Genomic DNA, 17,209 nt, shown 5'->3' on the forward strand with positions numbered 1-17,209 from the left:
TCTTTTTATCACTGAGTGATGCCTTTTGGGGTGGTTACGTGCCCACTGTGCAGCGACTTTTGGGACGTGGTATGCGTGTTCTCTGGGCAGCTCGCCTGCTGCGGACAGCCTGCCTCCGAAGAGATGGGATAGACTGCAGTTTTTGGTGACCTTGTGGTGGTTTCCGCTACATATGTACGTCCCCGTGTGATTTGATCTCCTCAACAAGCAGCGGTGTGGTTTTTCTTTTTAAACCTTTCCTATGTGTATGCAGAGCCCCTCGTGCCCTGCTGCTGTTGGGAGGGCAGAAGCTGAGCAGCCTGGTGTGAGATCTCGCTGCACCCACATGTGTCTTCTGAGCCTTTGGTGTCTTCCCAACAGCACGATTCCCAGCGTCTTCTTACTTTATAGAATTAAAATTAGGGGTGGCAAGTGACAAGGACTGAGGCTTCCTGTGTACCTGTGGCTTCCCTTCTTGTTTATTCCCTTGAGGGGATAAACTGGACTTTTAAAAATAGGCTGAGATTCAGTATTTCATTCCACACTTGCATACCAGCTGCTTGGCATCATAGCCTCTGTCAAATTGCTTGTGTGTTGTTATCCATTGGTTTTGTTGCAGTAGTTAGGAAAGAGCTGCTGCATCGCAGTTAGTATCACTAATTGTTACGGGCATTATCTTTTCTAAAACACTTTTGGTAGCTTTCAAGTAGCATATATGTCAAAAATATAAGATATCTTTGCATTTCAAGCCAATTAAAGTTTTGGGAAATGCACATTAGGACTACCTCCAGTCAAAACTGAATGCAGGAACAAAAGGACCTTTTGCAGTTCCTGTGTCTTTGCAGTGATTTATTTCTGGAGTTAGAGGCAGAATTGCTTTGAGAAAGGGGAATGCTGGTTGCTGGATTGCATTTCTTGAGTTTTATTACACCTGCTAAAAACTAACACTTCCAAGATGCTGCAGAAAATTCTCAGATGAACAGCAGAAAATGTCATGCCTGTCACCACGTGGGGGTGGTAATAAATTCAATATTGCTAGAATTTATGCTGTAGTCCATGAAGCATTAGGAAGGCTCTTCTTGTAGCCTGTGGAGGTGTTATGGTGCCATCTAATGCTGTAAGATTTAAATGCAGGATGCACACAGGTACTTATAGAGATGCCGTGGTTTGATTGATCTATAAATCTGCTGTCATCTTTTCTCCTACAGCAAATATTGTGTGAATTCTTCAGCTGTTAATCTGAAATTCCTTGTGTGCTCATCTGCTAGAAAACACTGATAAAATCTTGTTTTCTGTGAAAACAGCTTTTAACTTGAACAGACCTTTTTTTTTTCTTCCAAAATGATTCAAATTTTATTTTTTTCCTATCCTGTTTCCAGAAAGAAAACCAATGAGCTAGTAGACTTTAGGAAAGGTGTAATTTAGGATTGTTTTCACAGGTTCTTTCAAAGCTTTCACTTTTGATCTAACAGTAGTGATAAAAGCCCTTTGTAGTGGAAGGAATGAGTGGAAGCTAATTGCTCAAGTTGAAAGGCTGTAATTTGTTTCTTGGCTTGTATCTTTGTTTACTCTCTTGCAAATGTTATTAGAGCTCTGAGTGAGGGGTTTCAAAACCTCTGCTAATCTGGACAAGCTTTGAATGCGAATAAAGAATTTGCCTTTAAATCCACTTTGTGAAACATATAAACCCATCGCTCATCACAAACTCATCTTCGCTTATCATCAGATGTAGAAGCAGTAAATTATATTAATGTAAATCTCACTAAAGAATTCATTAAAACCATTTGTTTCTGGTAGCGTACTAATGGAAACAGAAATACCTAGTGATGCTGAAAGCAGGCTTGATTGCATTGGCAAACCAGAGGTTTGCTATCTTTAAAAATAAAGTCATTGTTTGTACCGCAGTAATCTGATCCGTCATGCATCCATGACTGAAATAGCGGGAGAAATTTCCTCTGTACATGGTAAGATTTGAAGCTAATCCTCATTCGTAGTCTTTTTTACTTAGAGACCTGATGTGATGTGCTCATACACTCTCTGGGCCCCACTGATCACAGATAATGACCTTATTCAAGTTTTGTTTTTTTTAATAAGAGTTTCAATGCAATTATGAATTAAAGAGTTCAGACGATGAAATGGGCTACTTGGAAAACCTTCTGAAGTTCTACATTTAACTAATTCTTTCTCCCTTTTGTCTCATCCTGGGTAGGTTTGAAAAAGGACGTATTTATACGTTTATTGGGGAAGTGGTCGTTTCCATGAATCCTTACAAAAACTTGAACATCTACGGGCGTGACATGATCGAGCAGTACAAAGGAAGGGAATTGTATGAGAGGCCTCCTCACCTCTTTGCAATTGCTGATGCGGCTTACAAAGCGATGAAGAGGCGATCAAAAGACACCTGTATTGTAATATCAGGTAAGCTGAAAGAGCTTGTCTTTATGATGAACACTTGATCTTTGTGAAATCTTAGGCAGAAGAAGGATTTGTCTAATGATAGCATTTTAGAAAACTTCATTAATCTTAAAACTGCTTATTTGCATTTGACTCTGTGTGTGGAGACCTCAACAATTATTTCTTATCTGATTCAAGAGCTGGTGTCAGTCATTAGTTTAATCTATGCATGTAAAATGTAACTTGAAGGTGAGGCCTCTGCTTGCTGTGCCTGTGTGAATGATAATCAGTGAGAATGGGGTTCCTGTGTCTCCAGCAGCTTGGAGAAATGCTGATTTTTGTCCCTTAGCTGACTGATCAATGTTTTGTTCTCTGTTTTGATGGCTGAGCTGTTTGCTTGTCCCGGTGCTAACAGTGGGAGCAGTGGTTGTGCCATGAACGGTTGCTGTCTGGATCCTGGCACTTCATCTCCTTGATGTCCCCGTGCTTTCGCAGCTCTGAAGGGCCTGAGACCCGAGATGGGGTGCTGAACAGTAGCCTCTTGTACTGCAGTTCACAGCTCTGCTGCAATCAGAGCCTCTGCATGCCAGTCTTTCTCCTCTAACAATATTCCTTTTGATCCTCTGTGTGCTAGGCCTTTTACCGATCTGTGAAATCTTACATCATAACCGCTTCTAAGTCAGCATAGCAGTAACAGTCAGGCAGGGTTATGGCTACATTCAGAAAATGCAAGCTTATTTGTGCATACTTTGAGCTTTAAAAAGACACTAGCGTGGTAGAATTAGGATGCTGGTCAGTGATTTGCTTTGCTGTTTTGCTCTGTTGTGACTTTTTCTGTATTTATGCCCTTAGGTGAAAGTGGGGCTGGGAAAACTGAGGCCAGTAAATATATTATGCAGTACATAGCAGCCATTACCAACCCTGGTCAGAGAGCTGAGGTGGAAAGGTAAGGGCTTTGTAGAAAAGTGAAGTTGCTTTGTCTCTAGTAGACTATATAATGCCATTTTATTTGATGGTCTCTTGCCAAATCAGCATGCAATTACTACATCGTTTACCTGTTTTCTTCAGATAAAACTTTTACTGTGGGAATTTTGCAATATTGATTGCTGACTACTAAATTGATTACTAAAATCGCTTAGAAAAGTTAGGGAGAACTCAAGCCTTCAAAGTTTCAAAATAAAAACAGCATCTAGAAATCACGTTTTCTGTGTCAATTTGCCTGAAATATGTGTGTGTTAGTATATTATGTCAAGCACAAGCAGCATGTTCCATGACCTTTCAAGTTTGCATGTTCCTGAGTCGCAACATGTGCCTGTCGGTCTTAGGGTAAAAATTTTTGCAGCAAAGAATATGGCTTTCTGCTGAAACAGATTTAACACCTACCTTGAAAAAAAAAAAAGCTAATTATTTGCAAAAGAAGTCAAAAAATTGTTTTCAAAACTTATGCATGTAAAGGAACTGCATTTTGATTGATGCTGTTTTCAGTGGAGCATTTGGTTCCCGTTTGCTCACCTCTAAGGAACATTATGAAAAGTTTCCAGCTGACGTCCCTCAGGATTGCTAATGTTTTACACGTCTGCCTAGATATGCCATCAAAGAGTATCTGTTGTTACTAAAATCTTCTCTAAAAATACCTATGAAGAAAAATTCTGTGGCTGAATACATGAGTCTGGACTCATCCTGTTCCCTTTTCCACTTATCCAGAGTGAAGAACATACTGCTGAAATCTAATTGTGTATTAGAGGCCTTTGGCAATGCCAAAACAAACCGTAATGACAATTCCAGCAGGTTTGGAAAATACATGGATATCAACTTTGATTTTAAAGGCGATCCAATAGGTGGGCATATCAATAATTACTTGCTTGAAAAGGTAAGCCAAATTCAGTTTTAGTCAAAGGCTTCTGTGTAGTTACTTCAGTAAAATGTGTTTTGCCAGTACAGTGTTTTCCTTTCAAACGTGGTACGTCCATATGTGATGTATGAGGGCACAGAATATCATTAAATCTAAAGTTTAATTTCTCTCCAAGAACTAATAAGAGTGAAACGCTGCTGAAGCACAAGCACTGCCCTGTTGCAGAAGTACTTTAACAGCACTGCTTTCAGAGTTCACCATCTAAGAGACTAGTGTTACTTAGAAGCTTGTGTGCATATAAGTCTATATGTCTTGCATCCCAAATAAAAGCTGAGATGAATTTAACATCTGTAAAACTCCCTCCTTATAAGTTCCCACACTGAGATCTTATTCTTATTGTAAGTTCCCACATTGAGCCTTGCGTGATAATTTAACAACTATGCTTTTATGTTACAAATGATCCTAAGCATAATCTTTTTCATGTCATTAAGCGGTGGCTGAGAACACTGGAATATGTAAAACCCTGTAAAGAAATTGGGCTGGGTCTATTAACAGTTCTCATGATGTGTGAGACGCACGTCTGGCTTTAATTTGTATGTTTGACCACATCTGCTAACTTGCTTTTTTGTTTGTTTTCTTTTTTACTTCTGTCATTATTTCCCTGAAGTCTATTTCCAGAACAAATATTTTATTTTATTTGAAAAAAAAAAAAAAGACATGATACTTTCATGCAAAAATGAGATGGGCCTGCAGCTGCAGTGACCTAAGTCTTGATCATTTATTTAATATTCTTGACTTCTATCAAGTTAAATTTGTTTCCAATTTGAAAGCAGTTGAGGTTTGGGTACAAACACAATTATTCAATAGACAGCGACTTTGCAGAACAACCTCACACCTCACGCTCCATTGTTTGAACTTTTAGTGTGAAATAAGGGTATGTTCCTTGTTGACTGAATTTCTGCTGCAATTAACAGTTTTTCTTTTGCTATTTTACGTGAATTTGGAATGAACACTTCGAAGATGGAGCTATTGGTTGCTTCCTAAAACAATGTCTGTGTGTTAGGGTAGGGAGTTAATTTCGGCACAGGCTGGGTGCTGTTGGTCAGCCCGTCTTCGGATTTAGAATCGGTTATTGTAAGGCCCTAGCTATGGCTGTGGGACATTTGTTTGTAGTCAAGTGGTCCTGTTTTTACTTCCAGCAATTAAATAACTCTTGAACTAAAATGATGTTTTATTTGACTTTTCCATGAAAGCAATTCTGTAGTTGCCACATGGGCTTTCTGATTGGAAGTAGCATGTTACAGCTGTTTCACAAGCTGGTCTTTTTGATTATAGACTTCAGACACCGTGATCATGCCTAATTAGTAATGTTCATTATAAACTTACTGTAAAATGAGGTTAGTTTGGAGGTGTTCTAGCGGTGGTGAACCGATTCTTTGGTTTCTAAGGGGAGGTGTTTGGGAAGCAAGCCATCCATACCCAGAAATACCTATCCTGTATTTTTTTCCCCTGCAGTCTCGTGTGATTGTACAACAGCCAGGAGAACGAAGCTTTCATTCTTTTTACCAGGTTGGTATTCCTTTGTCGAAGCAAATTACTTTTTTCGTGTTTCCCAGACAGATAGGCAAAAGACAAAGTTTTCACCCTCTCATGCGTTTTGCAAAGGATTCCCTTGTTGTTACATCTTGGGTGATCTTAGTTTCTTTAGTTTTTTTGAAGAGGCCTGTTCTGGGGAAAGAGCTTGTTTTCTCTACCCTCCAGTCCCATATTAACACATTTGTAAACTTAAAAGGAGGCTAACTAAGCAAGTAGGGTAGAATATTGGACTTTGACTCACTGTTTTATTTGTAATAAGTCTAATTCCTCTATTTTCTCTTGAGGCCTCTAGTTCATATGGAAGTAATTTTATGACACCGAGTTCACTTTCTTTTTTTCTTTGGGTTCTTTTTAATGTCTTCCATATTTTATGGTGATTCCCTTGTGCGTCCTTTGGGGGAAATGGTCAGCCTATTAGTATAACCTTTATTCTCCCTTGTGTTGTGAGAAAACCGTAGGTTTATTTTTTATTTATTTTTATGTGCTCAGTAGTCCATGATAGCATGTTAGCACCTTTCTCACAAATGTTGTGTTTCCCATTGGAAGGTCTCAGCGTATAGCAGAGAATATAAATGTGCTTGCCAGGGCACATCGGTGATGTGTCACAGGTGTACACGTCTGGTCTATGAAGTTCAGACTTGTTTTCTAGGCAGTTGTACCATTCAAAAGGTCAGTCACTTAGGCAGAGCCCTAGAACAGTGCATACCATGTATTTTGAATATGTGCTTGTGACTCCAGGTACCATAGCTGATTCTAGCATAGCAGTAACTTCATGTTTTTATGGTTTTGCTTGGCAAGCAGGTGAATGAGAATTTATTTAGTATAAAAATGATTGATTTACTATGAAAAAGGAAGGATTTTCTTTATTTTGATTCACCTTTTCTTACTCTTTGTACAGCTCCTCCAGGGGGGTTCTGACCAGATGTTACGTTCTCTACATCTTCAGAAGGATGCATCTGCATACAGCTACATCTCTCCTGGAGCACAGCTAAAGGTGAGGGTGTTGTCAGTGAGTTACAGGTAACTTGTTTTAAAATTGTATGTGCTTCTTGACATGTTTCAAGTACTACCGAGTAAGTAGAAGTGGAGACCAATATTTATGGGATAAATAGTAAAAGATAACACCAGTGTGCTATTTTTAATGGAGCTTCTGGACCTAGGAGACAAGTGCACATGTAGTTGTGCATACTCCACTTGTTTCTGATTATAAAAAAACATCAAATGTTGTAGGAAATATCACTTTTGTCAATAAATGCAGCCAGAGATACTTGACCTGTTAGCAATGACAGACTTTTAGTGCTTTGTAATGGTAACTGAAGAAGCTGCTCTGTTTAAAAAAAAAAAAAAAAAAAAAAAAAGATTCCTTGTGTCTTTTTTGTACAGTAGGACCATTTAAGTTACTGAAGCATTCATTCTTCATATCTGATGTACCCTCAGAGGGGCCTCTGAGCAGGAAAGAAGGGAACAGACCAATAAGGTTTTTAGGAAACAAGAACACTTTAATTCTGAACATTTTAAATACGTCGGGAGTGGTCCCTAGTGTCATCCCTAGGAAGCAGGGTCCAGGCAAAAGGCTCCCTGATTTCCTAATTGCTTTCTTGAGATGCTCTTTGGCATACAAACCTGCAGACCTGCTCAGAGGCCTTTATCAGTTTCTCTAGATATCTGCAGTGAAAAGAAACCAGATGATCAGGAAGGGAGGGGACAGAGGCTCGCCTTGAGAAAGATGTTGACCAGAACTTTGCTGTTAGTGCTGTGCAGCTTTTGCTCAGAGGGTCTATGACTGCACTATTTGTATCTTTTGCTCTGATTTTTTATGAATAGCTTCTGCACTTTCACAGCAAATTCCACTGGGAAAGTATTGAGCTATTAAAATGTTCTGTGATGGATTTCTCTATCTCACAGCTGGGTTCAGCATACAAGTGGACAATGACTGATTAGGATCAGGCAAAAATCTTGTGGCAGTTTCTTGCATCTGAAAAATAGTGAAGCACATATCTTGCCCATGGGCATGCAAAGTCTTTGCTTTCTCACTACCATTAAGCACATCATGTCCCAAACATCTTTTTCCCCTCAGTGTTCCATCAATGATGGTGCAGAGTTCAAAGCTGTAGCTGATGCCATGAAAGTGATAGGCTTCAAGCAAGAGGAGATTCAGACTGTCTACAAAATTGTGGCAGTCATTCTTCACTTGGTAAGTTCTCTGTCCGCAGGTTTGGGTAGGCTGCTCTTCAGAAGTCAAGCAGCGCACTTGTACTTCCTGCAGATCTAATATTCTCACTGCAGATCTGTTGGCTGGAAAAGTGTATGCAGTTTACAGCTTCCAGTTTGAGTGAAATTCCTTGATGAAATAAGACACTGCAGTAATAATGAAAGATCACATTTATTCCTGCATATTCCAGATCCCAAAACAGCCATACCACAAAGCATGTGGATCTGTAAATACGAGTAGAAATTGTTGGGGTTTTGGCAGTGAGTGGGTAGGAAGCTCTCACCTTGCTATCCTTCTACCCTCGTGCTCTCTCTCCATCACCACTGTGACTATGCTGGAGAGAGGGATGGTACTTCACTTTGGTAGCAGCTTGAGCACAGCAGGATACAACAGACCTCCTAATTCTCTGTATTCCGATACCGAGGAAATCCTTCCTTCACTCATATTTTCCTGCGACCCACAGAATTTTCTTCCCTGTGCAGTGTTCCTGTAGCTCAGTTCTTGCCCCTCCTTGAGAAGAGAAGCACCGTAGGCAAGCAGAGAGAAGGTGGCAAAGAAAACTGCAGCTTTTTTTCAATTTTCTTCTCTTTGGCGCAGTCCTGCCCCAGTGCTGGGAAGTGGGGTGGAGGCAGGGCAGAGTCAGGCCATGCTGGCAGGCTGTGAGACTACTCGCAGGTAATACGGTGGTGTTGCTGCCGAATTCTGTCATCACAGGTATTGAGCAACAGTGCCATTGTGGTACGTTATCACTCCAATACCGTTAGCAGTGTTGATTTGTCAGCTTCCCCAGAACATTCTCCGAACCTTTGTGGGCAACAGCTTTGCAATAAGAACTGCAGCTTAGTGTTTTTGTAGTGAACTGTAGTGAAGATGAGCTGCTGCATTTGGAATTTGTGTATTTAATGCCGTTTACTATTACTAGACTCTGAATCTTGAAACAGTGTTGGATTAGATTTCCAGAAGTCTTTGATGTTATTTTTGTTTTCCAAAAGCTCAGCTGAACACTGAGCAGGAATGCATTCCTTTGAGTCAGGCTTTGTTGCTTCCACTGATTTTGGATGTTTGTGGTTATGTGGATATGCAGGCCTCAAATAGCAGATGGGATGTGGATGGACTTGGGACGTACTAAAATTATATTAATAAAAATATTGAGAAATTAATTTCTTGCTGATTATTGCAGGGGAACTTGAAGTTTTCTGTGGATGGTGATACGCCTCTAATAGAAAATAGCAAGGTTGTGTCAATCATTGCAGACTTGCTGTCAACAAAATCTGAGATGGTGGAGAAGGCTCTTTTGTTCCGAACTGTAGCTACAGGTCGGGATGTCATTGACAAACAGCATACTGAACAAGAAGCCACCTACGGCAGAGACGCCTTTGCAAAAGTGAGTTTAAATTTCCTTTCTCTGCATCTGATTTTATATGTGACAGTAACTCAGACACTTTGCTTTTGCTTTTGCCTTTTGGTAGAGTTGTGCTTGGTGCAGCACAGAGTGATGATGCCTGAGGAGGACTCTCACTAATGAATTGTCTTTGTAACTGCGTTTTCCAATGCTCACGTCCCAGTAGGTTTCCTGGGTGGATCAACGAGTATAGTGCTTGCTCAGACAGGGGAAATCTCTACCTCATGCTGATTTTTTCTCTGACTCTGTGTGCTCCTGTGTTGTATAGCTGCACTCACCCAGAGTGCAGCAATAGGGGGACTGCAGAGCAGCACCATCTCTACCCTTCCCTGGCTGTGACACAGCTTGTGATCACAACCAGCCATGCTTTTCTGGTAGGCAAAAGAGGGGAGGGAGCTGCAAGATTAGCTTGCTGGCATCTGCAAAAGGAATACACTGTATAGGACTAAATATTTTGGAAAATATGGTTCTTGACTTCCTTAGCAGTTAAATTCAAAGGGTAGAGGGTAGAAGAGTAACATGTAGAACTTAAATTGGAAACACCGTGCTATCCTTTTTATGGGATACTGATAGCAAAAGGAGTAACAATTGTCCTTCCTTTGTTAAGAAATAAAATGATAAGGGAAGAATGGATGAAGTTTTGAACGTCCTTGATTATTGACTTTTTTCCACAAAGATGATATGTTTGCACAGCTTTGGAGTACATTTTGAACATGTAGACTTTGAAGATACTTATATCTACAAAACATTTTCCTTTTACAAGGTGTACGGGAACATTTTACTGCTAGTGTTCAGTTGTTAGGTTTCTATAACTGAACTCTGATTTATTTTTCAGTATTGTTAAATAGTTCACAGGTGTGGAAGTTATTAGCCAGCTGAAAAGCAGACTGGAATCAAATGGGGTAACCTCCATAATTAGTGACCTTTCCAAGATTTAGACTTCAGCTAAATGAGATTTGTAAGAAAGAGAAATATTTTTATAGAATATTTTCTTCTTATCAATGATTGTTCAATTTTAACAGAAATTTATCTGTGGTTTTTGTTTAGTTTGGGCAGCATCTTGAATTAAACTTTGTAGCACCGTATGTTGCACGTGACAGAAAGAACAGAGACAGATGCAGGCAAAATTGCTCAGTGTTTGTTTCCTGGCAGGCTATATACGAGCGCCTCTTTTGTTGGATTGTGACGCACATCAATGATGTGATTGAAGTGAAGAACTACGACACTACAATACATGGCAAAAACACAGTCATTGGTGTCCTGGATATTTATGGCTTCGAAATATTTGACAACAACAGGTGAGACATACTGTTAAAGCACAGTGCTGTGCCTTCTCCTTTCCCAAGTGAGAAAACTCAACACCTTTTTTTTTTCCCTATGTTTTTGCAGTTTTGAGCAATTTTGCATTAATTACTGCAATGAAAAGCTACAGCAGCTCTTTATTCAGCTAGTTCTGAAGCAGGAGCAGGAAGAGTACCAGCGAGAGGGAATTCCCTGGAAGCATGTGAGTGATTTGGCAGGGGAGGGAGAGGTTGGTTTGAGGTCAGTGGAGCAGCATAGATCACACATCTAAAGTTTGTCCACGAGTAAGCTCCTGTTCAAGTCAATAGGACATCTGTGTCTATGCCAGTTGTACTATCAGGCTTGCTGTCTGGAAATCAGACTGTGGAAAAAGCTAACCCGTTATCTTGCAAGCTATTTTTATGGTTTTGGAAAACAATTGATTCTGGATCTGTGTTCAAATTTCTCATAGCATCTCTGTGGCTGAGTTCCTAATCTGAACGCTTATGTATTTTGTGTAGTTGTAGATATTCGGGTAGGAAAATTCTGGGCATTCTGTTCAAATTCCTTTCATAATGCAAAGGATTGGATGCCCAGTTTTTACTGCTTTGACTGTATGCAGTTGAACTTTAAAAAACATTTTAAAGTGCGTTATGTAGCAGTTGATTTTTAGGAGAGGTCCCAAGATTAATGTGAGGCATGTGAAGATCACCACCTCTCTTTAGTGGCAGAAGAATAGCTTACTTAGTTTTGAGTTAGCAATCTGCATATTGAAAGCTGATTGTTTCACCTGTGATTGGTGTCTGATCCTTCTGTCAGACAAATGGTGCAGTTCAATGGGTGACTAACACTGGTGCACTTCTCTTTTTACTAGCCAAAGTCACAAATACACCTGTTCATTTGTTTTTGGATTTTTTTTTTTCAGATTGATTACTTTAACAATCAGGTCATTGTTGACCTGGTAGAGCAGCAGCACAAAGGGATCATTGCCATTCTGGATGATGCCTGCATGAATGTTGGAAAAGTTACAGATGAGATGTTCCTTGAGGCTCTTAATAACAAGCTAGGGAAGCACGCACACTTCTCCAGCAGAAAGGTACTCTTCTGTATCCTCAGAACTGGTTTCTTATCCTATGTGATGCTTTTTCCATTATTAAGACCTAACAGAATAAGGAAAAAGATTTGACTGAGGTCAAAAATTTGACTGAGGTCAAAAAAAAGATTTGTCTGAGGTTCAAACTGTTGCCATAGAGTATGAAATTAAATGCCTAAGAGCAACTGCAGCTCTCAACTACAGAAATAGGCCATCTGGTCTGGGTTTGGGTAAGGCACCTCCTATGGCTTTATATCCGGTAGAGGGAGCTCAAGTATGTCCAATGTGAGATCAATTTTATTCGGAGCATAAAAGAAGCAAGAGCTTGTGCCTTGACATATCATGATGTCATCTGTAACCAATTGAGGCACGGTTTTGGCTCACGTGGCTTTCTTCCCAGGATGCTGTAATACATAGTGACAGTGAAATTATTCACACTTCTGCTTTATTACAGCACTGTGGGTTGTTTTTTCATCGTCATTGGCTACAAAACACGTTCATCTCCAGTTGTCTCATCATCTCCTATGATCTTCCAGGCCACTTGACTTGCTTTGTTTTTGGTACAATGTACGAATTAAAAGGCTTTATTCCTCACTTGGCATCATAACAAAAACATGGTCACCAGCCTGATTAATTTGAGAATCCTTCACACCAAATTTCATTTATGAAATAAATTTTAATTTATTGATGTCTGTCTGCTGAGAAACGTTTGGAATATGTCATTCAGAATGCTGGTTCCCCCCTTCTCCCTCCCACCCCAGCATACTGTTTTATGTAGGTCAGAAATATAAAATTAGCATCGTTGTATAAGATACGTGCTAAAGACTGCCTCCAGGGAGGCTGAATATAAACAATAGATCTGGCTGTGGCTTGTTTGTGCAGAGGATAGGAAGAAAATAAAATAACCAGTTTTTCTTCCAGTTGTGGTTTTCCTTAAGTGCATTTTAACTGCGGCACACCTGTCACCTCGTCTGCCACATGCATTTTAGCTGAGGGAGAATCTTGCTTTCTGTGTTAGCCTAGATTTTATGTGCTTAAGCAGCAGATGTGTTAGCCGTAACACGTTGTGAGTAGACTCACATGAGATCAAGCGTTTTCATGAAACCTAGTCCAGGTGTCTATATTTTAATGCAGATTGCTTGCTTTAGTACTACTAACGGTTGTGAACAGTGAAGCCTGGGGGAATGGATTCTTAAATCCTCTGCAGTGGGGTAGTGTGGGAAGTGGTCCAGTTCTGGAGCTGTCTAGTTACTAGGTGTAAGCTGGTAGAGGACTTCAGTTTCTGTTCCGTCATTGGTGCTATATCTGCTAAGGTGGAGTGGTTCCATCACAGAGAGGGTAGGTACTGCATGGATACAGTGGGGAAAGAGGAATGAATTTCATAAAGCATGTGGCAGGTTATAAAATGAAAATATATATAAAAAAAAAGAATCTGCTCGAGTCCTTCACAAGTCCCTTCACAGTGTGGGAAACAAAAAAAAAAAAAAAAAAGTGCATGTGTATATATATATCTCCAATTGCAGTATTCCTCAGTAGGGGGTGGCATTGTCAGAAAACTGCACAGAGTTGAAGGGAAATGAGGAGTACTCTTTTAAATGTTTATGGAGGGTACGATGTATCTTCCTGGCTTGCTAATTTCTAGTTTAAATCAATATAGCCTTGAAAAAATTGACCCATAAAATTCTCAGCATCATAATTATCTTTCCCCCCTCTCATGTCTTTGCAGATGTCCTCTAGATTATCTCAGATATCTTGCTCAGTGAGCCCTTATCCCATCTAGAACTGCTGTAAGAAATCTGAGCCCTCTAAGCTAGCCTCTTCTAGTTGTATTAAAACAAAGGACTTGATTTCACTTCATAATCTTCTTTCGTAGACTGCGGTAGATCTGTCCAGATACTATAAAGTTGAGTGTAGATCAAAGCTTTTCCTAAAGAGTTAAAGTACATGTGCTGGTATGTTATGGGAACTGCTCCCATCTTTCAGCCTGAGTTAATGCTTCCTTGCTCCCCTGTAGAGCGTGTTGCACACTGGCTCCATGTGGATAAGCTCTAAGGGGCTGCTGTGCCCTAAATAGTAGTGTCCTAGTTTGTGCACTGCATGCCTGGTCTGCTGCTGTCTGCTTGGTTGTCCTGGTGAAAGCCAAACAAACCAGGAAGAAGACTGGTAAATATTTCCACTATGAATATTTGTGGCCAAATTTATGTTCTTAGAGCATGGGTTATTCTTCTCTGAATTGTCCAGTGCTAGTCTAGATGTGTAAATATTTGCTATTCTGATCGTACTTCTCAACATCAAAGGTTCATTTTCTCATCCTCTTTAAGTTCTGATGTTTTTTCGGTTGATCTTGTAATTTCAAAGTGTTGAGTGCAGTGATGAACAGTATATGAATTCCTAAATTGTCCATTATTGGAAAGTTCTGATGGGTGTCAATCTCAAGAAACTGATTGTGAAGGTAAGAATATGAGAAGGCCCAATTCTAGTCCACCTTATCCAGTATCTGCCAAGATGCTAGGCAACAGTGAAGGTCTGACTGAGAGAAGAATATGGGACAAATGTAGTGATAACTTGATACGGTCCTGGTTTCCAGCCGTCTGCTGTCCTTCTGAATCGGGGCTAGTGCCCTTGATAGTTTTTTGGGGTTTGTTTTTTGTTTCTTTTTTAATTGACAGGTGTTCCACAGCGTAGATACTTGTTTGAAGAGCTCCTTCCTTCCCATCCGTTTTCCCTTTTAGGTTACATTTGTTGCCTCCTAGTTCTAAAACAGCAAAACGTCACTCACTGTATCTTCCAGTACATCTTCTCCCGTGTTTTCTGTCGTTCCTTTCCTGACCTGAAGAGGCTTAGTTCCTTTGGTCCTGCCTCCTGTAGCAGTCAGTGCTTTTGATGGAGTTCACCCATTGTCAAGCCTCTTCCAGTTCTCCCATGTCCTTTTTGAGATGGAGGGTATTTAAAGTACTTGTTGAGTTAATAGTTTGAGGTTCGTGACTTACTGTGAGCTTTGGCTTTTCTCTGTGGATGTCTCTGAAATAAGTGAATTTCATTTGCTCTTTCATGCCATTCCTCTGGAATCTCATGTCTTCCTGCAGTTCTTCACAGCCAGCCAGCGTCTTTACTTCCCTGAATAATTAAGAAGTGTCAACAGTCTTGATCACCTGCCTGTAACCCTCAGATCCTGGCTCATTTAAGACACTGTTGGCACTGTAGATGGTCGTACAGGCCTCTGCAGGACTCCCTGATAAACTGTAGGAGCCGACTGTTCGCTGTTATCCCATTTCCCATCTTTCCAACAGTTATTTGTGTGAGGCCCCTTTCTTCCTGTCCTGCACAGAAACTTGAATTCTTTGAGTTGTTAATAAGGAGCCTTGAGAAAGGGCTCCTAGAAATCCAAGCAGGCTATCAACTGTATCAGTACACTTGCTGTTCTTTTTAATAATTTCTGCCGATTTGCCCAGTAGACACAAAGTTCGTAGAGAGAAAGACTCAGTATGAGAACTAGCATTGTGTGAAGCCCCCTTCCAGTATCTCCCATGCTGGAAGAGTTTTAAGCGAGAAGCTTACACAGATGAGTGTGTCCCATCTGGCAGCAAGAGTTGCTTCATTTCATTGTGGTTTTGCTCATCTTATACCTCTTCTATTGACATGTTGGTTTGAGATGTATGTTTTGGGTGGCTGAAAAAAACATTAGATCCTCCCTAGCCCCTTGCTGGTAAGCACAGCTGCAGAAAGAAAAATTACTTCATTTTCCTGGTTTGGCCTCTTCCTCATTTTCTCTGTGTTCCTTCTACTCTGTAGTCATTTGTCAGCTCTGCAGATGCTGGCATGCTTCCTGCTCCTGCTGTGCTGGACTTCTTATACCTTTGTAACCTTCATGTATCTTATTATGCAAACTTTTTGCTTTCCTTCTTGTGTTGTTTGTTTGTTTGTTTAAGCTTCTATTTATTTATTTTACATCTAATCTCTTTAAGCCAATCTATTTTCTATTCTTAGACACAGGTAAAGCTTTTTGGAGGATATCTTCATGCTTCTAATAAAATCTTCTATCCTGCAGTTTGACCATGCTAATTTCCTGTTTTGTTTTCCTAAGACTTTGGGTGGATAGACTTCCTAAGACATTTGGATAGATACTTGCTCATAGTCTTCATGGTGCCCATGCTTCCTGCAAAGAAATCTCTGGCCGCTGCTGCTGAGTGGCTGCCACATGGGCATTTGACATCTTTGTTAAAGTGAAAAAATGAATGTGAAGTCTGAGATGAGAATTGAGGGTTGTAGCTCTCTCCACCCTGGATGGATCTGTGGGGCTGGTCACTGTCTGGGAGGTGTTCAATGAGCTACAGTGACCGCTGGTAGTGGGACAGAACAAGCATTGCTATCATAATTGTCATATTCTGATTTCTTCATTTATTTGCTGAGGAGGGACATTGCAATGGAGAAAAAATACAAAGGAAGACTTTAAAAAGGGCATGAAGAAATCTTAGGTGCGATGGTTCTCTGTATGCACAAATGCTCTTTTTGCTTAACGGTATTTTTGAGGTAGTTTCAAGTTGTTAATAAAACTGTAGGTTCTTACAATTTGATTTTGTACAAATATATGCTTTAATAACACATCCATGAAAAAATGTTATAAAGCAGTGTTACAACTGGATTTCAGGTCCACACATGTGCATATAAAGTGGAATAACTACAGTTTCCATTTCTGTTTCCAAGGCACATTACTTTCCTGTGAAACTTAAAAATCCAAGGGTGAGATTTTAATATATGTGAAATTTGTTTTAGCTTTGTGCAACTGACAAAACCCTGGAGTTTGACAGAGACTTTCGAATCAAGCACTACGCTGGAGATGTGATGTAAGTTTCTTTCAGAATTAAAGTTGCACCTTCTATTTTTGTCTTCTAGCCAGCTTTGAAGTGGTATGATATTCTGATTTAATGCTGCTTCTGGTATGCACCAGAATAGCTGTCATACAGAATTACAGAGTGCAGCAATTGCTTATCAATTAAATATTATGCTAGTTACTTGCTGTATAGAATATGATTTTGTTCTTGGAATTGAAACAAAAGAAGAATATGAGGTGGGGAGGTGAAGGGGAGAGCAATGTTTCAGGGGGGAAAAAAGCTAGCACTGTTTATACAAGAAAGCTATACAGAGCTAATAAAATCTTGTTTAGACATCTGTTTAGTATGATTATCTAACTCTCTGGCTTTAAATTCTAAAATCAGTTTGAGCTCACTCAAAATATGCAGGGTAGTGTTAAGTTAAAATAAGTATAAGTGCAAGGAGCCTTTCCCACTCAGGTTGAAAAGTTTTTTGTACCTGAACTCTACAGAAATGGCTACAGTATCTGAGAGTAGTATGAAGGAAAATTAAGTAGAAGTGAAAGATGCCCGTATGTTAGAAAGGAAA

General features: G+C 40.0%; 1 protein-coding gene across 6 annotated transcripts in view; it reads left to right on the plus strand.

The window, feature by feature from the left end:
* The window catches only part of MYO1D (myosin ID), a 160,812-nt gene that overhangs the window by 34,018 nt on the left and 109,585 nt on the right, over positions 1 to 17,209 (plus strand). For all 6 annotated transcript variants that reach the window (XM_035566850.1, XM_035566851.2, XM_035566852.2 and 3 more), the window contains exons 2-12: positions 2,189 to 2,397; positions 3,226 to 3,319; positions 4,078 to 4,243; positions 5,741 to 5,794; positions 6,720 to 6,815; positions 7,899 to 8,015; positions 9,214 to 9,417; positions 10,588 to 10,733; positions 10,825 to 10,939; positions 11,642 to 11,812; positions 16,583 to 16,653. In XM_035566850.1, the coding sequence (XP_035422743.1) occupies positions 2,189 to 2,397; positions 3,226 to 3,319; positions 4,078 to 4,243; positions 5,741 to 5,794; positions 6,720 to 6,815; positions 7,899 to 8,015; positions 9,214 to 9,417; positions 10,588 to 10,733; positions 10,825 to 10,939; positions 11,642 to 11,812; positions 16,583 to 16,653 (1,443 nt within the window). The remainder of the gene's footprint in view (positions 1 to 2,188; positions 2,398 to 3,225; positions 3,320 to 4,077; positions 4,244 to 5,740; positions 5,795 to 6,719; positions 6,816 to 7,898; positions 8,016 to 9,213; positions 9,418 to 10,587; positions 10,734 to 10,824; positions 10,940 to 11,641; positions 11,813 to 16,582; positions 16,654 to 17,209) is intronic.

The sequence above is a fragment of the Cygnus atratus genome, chromosome 25 (genome assembly GCF_013377495.2).
Source record: "Cygnus atratus isolate AKBS03 ecotype Queensland, Australia chromosome 25, CAtr_DNAZoo_HiC_assembly, whole genome shotgun sequence".
Taxonomy (NCBI): domain Eukaryota; kingdom Metazoa; phylum Chordata; class Aves; order Anseriformes; family Anatidae; genus Cygnus; species Cygnus atratus.